General features: G+C 36.5%; 1 protein-coding gene across 1 annotated transcript; it reads right to left on the bottom strand.

Annotated features, from left to right (window-relative positions):
* Positions 1 to 564: 564 nt before the first annotated feature.
* irf4a (interferon regulatory factor 4a) lies at positions 565 to 9,455 on the bottom strand. Its single transcript, XM_086172892.1, has 9 exons — positions 9,080 to 9,455; positions 7,847 to 8,044; positions 7,470 to 7,656; positions 6,885 to 6,976; positions 6,510 to 6,675; positions 5,277 to 5,357; positions 4,703 to 5,098; positions 3,732 to 3,844; positions 565 to 3,174 (listed from the first exon to the last, which is right to left on the bottom strand). Exons 2-9 carry the CDS (start codon positions 8,042 to 8,044, stop codon positions 3,052 to 3,054), a joined length of 1,356 nt encoding a protein of 451 aa, XP_086029018.1. The 5' UTR covers positions 9,080 to 9,455; the 3' UTR covers positions 565 to 3,051.
* Positions 9,456 to 9,526: the final 71 nt, after the last annotated feature.

Below are 9,526 nucleotides of genomic sequence, written 5' to 3'. Positions count from 1 at the left end.
ATCACTGATTTTGGAAGATTACTTTTCAAATTCAAAATAATAATAAACTTTAACACAAAATGCAATTAATGCTGCTGCTGTTATAGTGAAACCTGAAAGAGATATACAACAATAATTTGACCCATGGATTATTACAATAATTAGATTATAGCAGAAATTGATAAAGTGACACACTGTCTCAAGATGGCGCTGGATGACTGCAGCCTGTTGCAGTAGCTCACCTGCTGCTGTAACACACAAATTTTCCCTAGGGGATAAATAAAGTATCATTCATTTTGTTATTTTTTGTGTCAAGGGAAAGAACCCTAAATCTTGATGGTTAAATAAATTGATATAGGCCTGGAAACAAAGCAAAAAAAATGAAGGCAAAACGATGTGGCTTCCTGTTGTGGGTTGAGGGGAAACACCATGGTAACTCCGACAGCACAGTAGACTTCAGTAGCGGATTGACAATGCTCTCACAAAATAAAAAACATTTATTTCTTTAGGTTTCTTTCCGTAGTTGCATTTGTTTCATTAATACTCAGACATTTACAAAATGGAAAAAAATGAAAAAATGTGTGTGATGTGTGTGGTCTCCAGCTTTGTGATTTATCCTGTAATTCTAAAATGATTTCTGTGACAGTTAAGAATTGAAACGGTTTAGACAGTAACAGAAGAGAATTAGCTGTATGATAGCAGAGCATGGACAATTTTTGAGTCTTCTGTCTATAGGCAACTCGGCTGAGCTTGCTGGTGGACATATGAGCGACTATTAACAAAAAAAAAAAAAAGGTTTTGTATACAAGCCATGTGTCAAGAAGCTTAATTCAAGGACCTCTGAACTACGAAACTTCAGTATTTCTGAATCTGTATATATTACATGTTAAGAGCTGTAACAGTTAAAAAATGTGTAATTATTGACATTACTTCCTCCCTGAGAGTCCTGTTCTATTTTGCGTCCATAAATATCCAGTCCTGATACTGATACTCCATCTTCCATCAATACTTTCTCACAGTGTACACAGAGCTGTCAACATTATCACATATAGGATTTGATTTTGACTAAGCTGAGTGAATGATTTTGTCTTATTCAAACATTAACTTCAAGTTGCACCAGCAAGTTGTTGACAGGGAAAAAAGTGTTTTATGGGAATGTATCACACAGTTACATAAACACACATGCATACAAAAGAAACATTCCAACCTGTCGTACTAACCGTATGTTTTACAAAACAATTGTGAAAGTGCTGAGGTCTAGGTGGGAAGGAAGTAAATAGATCAAAACTCTGGGCCACAAAATAAATGCATAACAAACCATTTATAATTACTAATGCTGCCTCAACAGTGCTTTATCGAAATGAAAAAAGTCTCCCTCACTCTTCATCATCCTCACGTTTTCATTAGATGTTATATATGGATATTCCCTTTTAAAAAATTGTCTTTTGACATAATTAACAGAAATTAGTTTTTGAGGGAAGTCACTTCCAGTCTGTTCACTTTGACATCATCTCAGGCATGGGAGTCAAAAAGTTTGTTCCGAGCTAAAACCTGCTGAGACCACAGAGGTAGTTTTCCTTCCTATTAATGAGACCAATGGTTTCAGATTTAGAGGAACTGGCTGCAAGTGATGGGATAGGTGTGATTTTCCCATTTCTGTTCTGACAGAGCAGTTACAGCAAGGTTTCACATAAAGGCCATACATAGACATAGCACTCAAACATATGTGACTTGATCTGAGACAAAAGGTATTGAGGATTAATTTTCACGCTTGTTTAAGCTAATTAATTGTTTCTAGATTATCAGGTTAATTTGACGATATCATTATTATGACAAGGTGTAATATTCCCTTAGATCAATGAAAGGAGAGATGAGAAAATCTACACAATGTAAAACCACACAGTTGCAATAAATCTTGCCTTAAAATTATGTTTATATTTGGAACTGTGGCCGATCAATTATTGCTGATAAATTATGCAGTTTTGGAGGGACATCTCTTAGAGCTGCACCAGTTATATTCATACAATGAATGTAATATTAGGTGTATTGGAGCACCTTTTCATTGTTGATAATTTAGGAACAATCATTGATGTACTAGAAGTGACTGCATTTAACCCACATGTACACAGCTACAATAGACAAAACAAATCTAACAACATTATATCACAAATAGCCTTGAATTACTAACCCTTCACAATAAAATGAATGGGTTCCATAGGAGGTCTGTCAATCACACATTGAAAGCTGTGTGTGGTTATTGTGAAATATTTGTCATAAAATGACAACATTCCCTTTCATTTTTCGATAAATAACTTTGATGCACAGATAAAGCGCTTCACCTTGGGGTGTCAGTTTCTAATCACAGTGACATGAGTTGGAGAGCAACATTTCTTCCACACATTTTAACTATACATCAAAAGCATGTGGGACGTGGGAGCCAAGAGGACAACTTTTGCTTGACTGGTTTCCTCGAAGACAAGAACAGATCAGTAATGTTAACATCCTGCATTTTTCGTTGTAGCTTCATTGTCAAGTGTGGTCAATTATAGTCTTAAAATAGTTGCTCTCCAACACTCACACGGCTTGTTTTTTTTTTACATTTGCATATTGACTATAGGTGTGAAAGAAAAGACGTCATCAGTGCCTCTTCGTTGAGTTAATGGAACATCCATCAAATCATTGACAGTTAATGTGAAAACCTAATATTCAATGTTTTCCTTGACATATCAGTGTTTGCCTGAGGGGCCATATTTCCTGTGCACCTGTGATAGAACTTCCTGTCTCGGCCTCAGTTCCCCCCACCCCTAAAAACCGCATCCTCCACACTGTCAAAAGCACACTTGCAGAAAAAGAAAAAAAAATCATAGGTCCACAGTTCCAAAATGCAATTCATATGTGTAAATGATAGGACCTTCCCCAAGTATAACCCTCCATGACATGAAACCTTCTCCCGGTCCCATCTGAACAGCTCAAGTCACAAGATATGATAAATAGCAAAAAGACTGATTTTACAATCACTCCACTGTGTGGTTGTGTGTGTGTCTGTCACCACTGAGTTTGTTGGGGAGATCTTTAGGAAAGATAGTCAATTGTTGAAGGTGTACTGTATTCCTGGATGTGATCGTAGGCTCGTAGGTAGGGGCTGTTGTTCTGCTCGTAATAGTAGACCAATTTTCGGGCAAACACCGGCTCCACCTAAGATTAAAAGAGCTCTCTAAATTATCATATCACTGCACGGTGCTTTACATGTGGTTATGATGGGTTAAAAAAGCGATGATAGAGATTTGACATGAATTACGCAATTCTAGGCATTTCTTAATTTATTGTAATCAAAATAATTTTTCAGATGGCTATAGCTTATATTAAAACAATAAAAGTACATTGCACTTGAGTGGAAACCCAACACAGCAGAGATTACATGGTTTCATCACAAATATGTTACTGTAACTACAGTAAATTTTGTGCTGTAGAAAATTAGCTGCATTTCGCCAATCATTAGAGAACAGCTGTCAGACATGACAATTCTGTTTCATGATGTGTCTGCTAAATACAGTATACAAGCCTAAGATGTTTTAAAATATTAGCAATGACAGTCTTTTATTGATGCTTAATCACAATAACTCAAATACATTATTCCTGAAGTCACTCCATGCCAAATTACTTAATGTAATATTAATAAAACCATAATTCCACCAAACAAAAAGTGTTTTTCATTATTTGTAAAGGTTATGTTATGCAGTATGTATAAGTACCTGTGCTGTAATCATCTTCCTTGGGCGCTGTGGGTCTGGGTACTCATCTCCAAAACAAAGTACCACCTGGTATTTTGGTACATGTCGTCCATTATGGACAAAATCTTGAAGTCCTGAAAGTTTAACACAAATGGATGGGTGTGATATATCACTAATTTAGAAAACAGTAATCGAAAAATGGCAACTTGAAATATATTCCAAATAACAGTAATGGTAAAAATATTTCCTGTGGCCCCCTTTTTTGTCCCAGTTCAGACTTTCCTGTAAACTATTGATGAGGATGATGGAAAGTTTCACATAAAATGCCACAGAAAAACACCATCTTGTCGTATTAGGTGGCCGACCATAAAAAGACGGGTGGAAACTTCAAAACCTCTGGCCCACAATGAGATGGGGACTGGCATCTCAGTACCAACATAACACTCAAGAGGGACCTGCCCAGACTTGTGCCTGCCCAGACAAAATCTGCATTTTCAATTACAACATTGATAAAGTAAGTCTTGTGACTATATTTGCAAATTCACAAGAAAAAAAATCATTAATCATGTGATTTCTACACAAATAATGATTGCAGTGTGTTATAATGATGAACTAGAGAGGCCTTTACAAATTCCATATCTAGGCAGATTGCTGTATAATCAGAAAATGAGCTTAGTTTATGTGATCCTTTACATTTTACAGAATATATTTTCTGATGCTCATTCCTCTTCTTTTAGATAATCTTCGTTTCTACAGATACATTTCATTAAAAGTATACACAATATTAAAGACTATGCAATGTCAAATATTGCATTCAAGTCATGAACAAAAAAAATGATAAAAAATAGAAAATAGTTGTTCATTATCAGTGATTTTGCATGAAATCATAAGCGTCACAAAACAAATTACATTGCACTGAGGTTGTACTATCTGCTCTGGTCTCCCTGCTATAGTATATAGGTCAACATTACAAACTCCTCTTTAGCACTTACCAACAAGGAACTGCTGAGTGTCAAACAGTTTACATGGTTGCTCCTTCTCCAGTTTATTGGGTTTATCTGTATACGGAGCAAGAGGTCCCTCCCAGTAAATACGCCCCTGGCAAAGGCGCTTTGCATACATCCCATCAGATGTCATCCAAAGAAGTACTCCTCTCTCCAATACATTGGGAAGCAACTCGGCACCTTGCCTTTGAGACTCCGGATAGGGGAAGGGAAAGAGAATAATTTCTGCTCCACTGTGACACTTGTCTTGTAGACGGGGGGAAGAGGATGAAAGAGAGGAGGAGGAGGAGGAGGCAGAGGTGATTCGGCAACCTTCTGGATTGCTGGTGGTAACCTCTTTTACCAAAGACTCTCTGTAGAATAGGGACACATGCAGACTGAAATCTAGAGGGGGAGAGCCGAACTTTTAGGAGGTATTGCATGCCAGCAGAACTTTTCAAACTCAAAAAGTTGTATGTTCTTGACTTTAAATGCAAGACTATTCAAAATAATATAAACTTACACTGAATAATGGTGATATGATATGCTAAGTAGTGAGTGTATTATTGTCATATTTCTCTACCTGTTATAGCATGGTTGCCGTCAACAGAATACACAGAGGGCTGGGCATCTGAAAAGTAAGAGTTGAATGACAACTGAATACCTGCAAAATAGAAAGATTTTGATCACAATTAGGATATTAATAGTGATATTTTGGAACTACAGGAACTAGGTGCTGTCTTCATTACTAGATGCAATCTGGAGGAAAGCAAACCTTGGAATATTTGTCAAAATAGCATAATGCCATTCTGAAAGTTCAATAATACATTACAATAATACAATACAATAATTCATACATTCTTCAACAGTTTACAGCAAATAATAGCTAAAAATTCAACTCAAGATCATTTGCACTGGTTGCTTGTTTATCATGGACTGGATATCTGCCACTTCAACTACCACTGGACCACCAGACAATTTCAGTCCCATCATCTCATGAGACCACATGATTGCTGGATTTGCCCTATCAATTGATAATTTAGATCATTCATTATCATGATTGTGTGTGAAATTATTTATCGATGGTGACCTAAGGTAATACAGACAACCACGAGATATAAAATAATGTACTGTCAAGGTTTAAAATGCATTGTACCAGTAGATGGTTGTCAAAAAAAAAATACATTCAAGTAGTATATGAAGACAGTGCTGAATTTATATTTAATTCATGTGTCTCTTTATTTGAGAGCAAGATTTGAGAAATGAAATAATATCACCCTCTTAAAATAATTGCTGAAGTCTTTTTTGACAAAAAATGTTTATTTCGATCAACTTCCTTATCTTATATATGGCTCAGTTTTTTATGTTCTCTTAAAAATGTTATTACTTTAAATCCATATTTATTAAAATTAATTAGGCAACTATTTAACCTTGTGCTTATGAAGGATTTTTCTCCCTAGAATCAATTTATTAAGCCTTTTGTTGTCATATTTGCCCCCAGGGGACAAATACAATATTTTGAATTTGAATTTGAATATGCCTCTCCGCATATCTGTTTCGAATAGACTGTAAGATACTGTTATGGTTCATTTCTATTCTCTGGAACCTCAATCTGTTCTTACTGCTCTTTGTATCTGTAATCTCAATCATCAACATTACCATGATAGGTTTTGAAAATTAGTTGCAAATGTATTTCTCAATTTTGGACATTAAAAAACAAAATAGTAATTTACAATTTCATAAACAGCCTAAAAATGTATTTCTCAGATGTGCATTTTGCTATGCATGCTCATTATGCACATCTGTTTAATCTTACCATTTTCGGTGTGCAACCCAGGCCAAGCCCGGTTTATAGGTGAAGGGTAGTGGCCCTGGCTGTACTGCAAATCCACATGCGGTCCACGTTGCACAGGGAGGGATTGTTCTGTGTGTTTATAATCTCTCCATTCCCTTCTCTCCTGAGAAACTATATAGGTGGGTACCTGACAATAGATAAATATAATATGATATCTTTATGTATATATATACATATATATATATATATAATTTAGTTGATAGATTTAATTGATTTATGTAGCAAAATCTTGCATAGCCTGTTTGACATGAGAACGGCAAAAGAAATCAATAATAACTCATTGATATGCTGGATCAGGTCTGCAAGGTTTAGGAGCCAAAAAATGAATATGCTGACCTGATTATGCAAAGATGAGTATGGAGGAATATAGCCGAGGGAATTTCGATGTGATGGTGTCTTGTCTATACTGGAAGTTTTCATTGCTGTGACTTTAAAAGATCAGGTTGTTTGTTAGTAATAATGTTTTGCTGTGCTAACCTTGATCATATCATAAGTGCATTTGATACATCTTCATTAATAATTTACTTTGCGGGAGTAAGAAAGACCAAAGAACTGTTCTGGTCTCATGAAAAACTGTTGGACTATTACAGAGCATTAGTTATGCAAGGCTGGAGGTTGCCTGCATTTGTATTATGCATTCTGCACATAGTAACTGAAGCCCTCTAAAAAAAGCACTTGGCCTTTAGTACATACTTTGGTTTCCTTTACGTTTCCTGCTTCATCAGAATCTACTGAACTGTTGCATGTGAGTGTTAAGAATTGGCGATAGTTAATATGCAACTATTCATCTGTGAGTCGCAGCGCTATACTACAAATTGTCCATGGCTTTATCTCATCCGCACCAGGGCTCCAATATTTAATTACATGTTAAATATAACAAGGAGTGAATATTTGGAAAACCTCCTCTCCAATTAGCTTTACCTCTTTTGGCTCCCTCTGGAACGATTTTGTAAACTTTGTAGGGCTCTGAGATATCTAATTGGCTCCTTCCCGCCAACTCGTCAAAGTCATTGCTTTTATTAAGAGCACAGCGAAGTCTTGTTTTCCATGTGGGTGGATCTGGCTTGTCCACTCCTTCCTTGTATTTGCCCTTGAACATGGCCCATGCCTGAAGCATCATAAGGAATAGATTTGAAAAAAATGTGTGGAAATCTGAAGACTAACGCATATGCATTCCACCGGCAGAAAAAAAAGACAGTTAAAGAATATAAATACGCTCATCTCTCTCGTTTTTTAATTTATTCAGATGCTTCAGGTGCACAGTGTCAGATTCCAGATTTAAGTTGTGATGGTCTGACCTTGAAGAGAGCAGCATCCTCCTCTCTGTTATAGTCCTGTTTGCCTGCATGTTTCCAAGGAATCCTGAAGATGCTTTTTTCATCATTTTCCCACACTAGGCCAGGATATCTCCCACTGTCAATCTGATCAATCAGCCACTGTCTCAGTTTGCCATTTCCACAACTGCCCAACATGCCATTCTCTTCTTCCACGTTCATCTATGCAGGACAAAATCATTGGAAATGAAGTACAAAGCAGAACGGGAAATGTAATGCGGGTTTGTTTAGTATGAGATTCAAAGGTATGAATAAAAAAAAGAAATTTAGCCGGGGGGGGGGGGGGGGGGGGGGGGGGGGGCAGCGGTCAACAAACGTGCACAGGACTGATTCTCACTCTGATTCACATAAATACATGTAACTTATTAATTGCAAGTTACAGCTTATGTCATCATCATAGTGCTGCTGTAAATAAATTTATAATTATTATTATGGTTGAGGTATATTATTGCTCTCACTATTTTTATCTGTGGGGTTCTTTTTTCAGAGAAAATGAAGGGATAGTGAACATAGAAATATATATTTATAAATTACAATAAGAATTTCAGTAGATTTACCATCCATGAGGGAGAAAAATGGTTGTCTAGTTTGTTTTTGTTTTTTTTTATTTCAAAAATATAGAGTTTGCCAGATTTGTTTTTATTTCACAAAGTAGCCTCCATGCATCACCAAAAAAATGTAAGAACATTGGTAACAAGTTATAAGTTGCCTTCACTTCTAAATTTGTTGTCAATACACAGAAAAACGTTGACTGTTTTGATAAAATTCAAAATTTAAAAGAAGTGCATCTCTTCTGTTGGAAGGCCCAGATACCTGTCCATCCAAAAGGATAAAGGTTAGTGACCTCATAATCATCACTATTATCAAACAGGGGAAAAACTAAACAGATCTTTAACAGTAACAGGTCAAAATATTTTTACATTGGCTCAAGACAGAAAAACAGACTAAAGTAATGACTGGGAATAAAATGGTATGAGTAGAATTAACATGATCTGATATCACATAGGAGAGCATATCAATTAAATTTTAATTAAAATACCTCAATCGCACATAATTTTCAAACATCCCCAAATACGTTGTATTTTTATTTATTTTTTTCATTTCTTTTCTTTAGCCAATCTTCTATTTTGACAAACGAATCACAAAATCCGGCCAAGATGGAGAGGCTAAAAGTAATTTTAAGTAGCTGACACTCACCTTTGCTCAGTCGATTTCTCAGTGACGCCCTGTGTGTAATAACAAGCGTTATAACATGCGTTTTATCTGCGGGGAGGAGTCTGGCGGCCTCGGTGTTTAAAACAAACACATAACGGCGGCGCAATTTAAGCGCTCAATTCTCTGAAAGACGCCCACTCGGAGGGGAATCCCTCCACAGCTGAGAATCGGAACGGAACAAGTGCCCCCCCCCCCTGAGCGCATTGCATCACAATAAGTCTATCTCTCTTTCTCTTTTTCTTTTTCTAAAGAAATCATCTGATTCAATCAGTTTCCAAATACTTGAAACTGCAGACATACTTTCCCCCCTTTGACTCTTCAGTCACTTGAGTGACGTGGAAATGGTCACACCAGTGATGAAAAGCGTGCACTTTGGCTTCTCGTGAAATGCCTGCCCTCCAGTGGATGTCCAGAGATGAAATAGTAAGA

Source organism: Fistularia commersonii, chromosome 25, assembly GCF_037954325.1.
Source record: "Fistularia commersonii isolate RoL2024-O1a breed Wild chromosome 25, RoL_Fcom_v1.0, whole genome shotgun sequence".
Lineage (NCBI taxonomy): Eukaryota > Metazoa > Chordata > Actinopteri > Syngnathiformes > Fistulariidae > Fistularia > Fistularia commersonii.
This window is presented reverse-complemented; position numbering and strand designations above follow the sequence as displayed.

Excerpts from the sequence above, each read along its gene's own strand:
- irf4a (XM_086172892.1), bottom strand. The coding sequence starts at position 8,044 with ATGAACGTGGAAGAAGAGAATGGCATGTTGGGCAGTTGTGGAAATGGC. Across the intron at positions 5,358-6,509 it reads TGGGTTGCACACCGAAAATG|GTATTCAGTTGTCATTCAAC; the intron begins GTAAGATTAAAC and ends TCTATTTTGCAG. Across the intron at positions 3,845-4,702 it reads CACTCAGCAGTTCCTTGTTG|GACTTCAAGATTTTGTCCAT; the intron begins GTAAGTGCTAAA and ends TTAAACTTTCAG.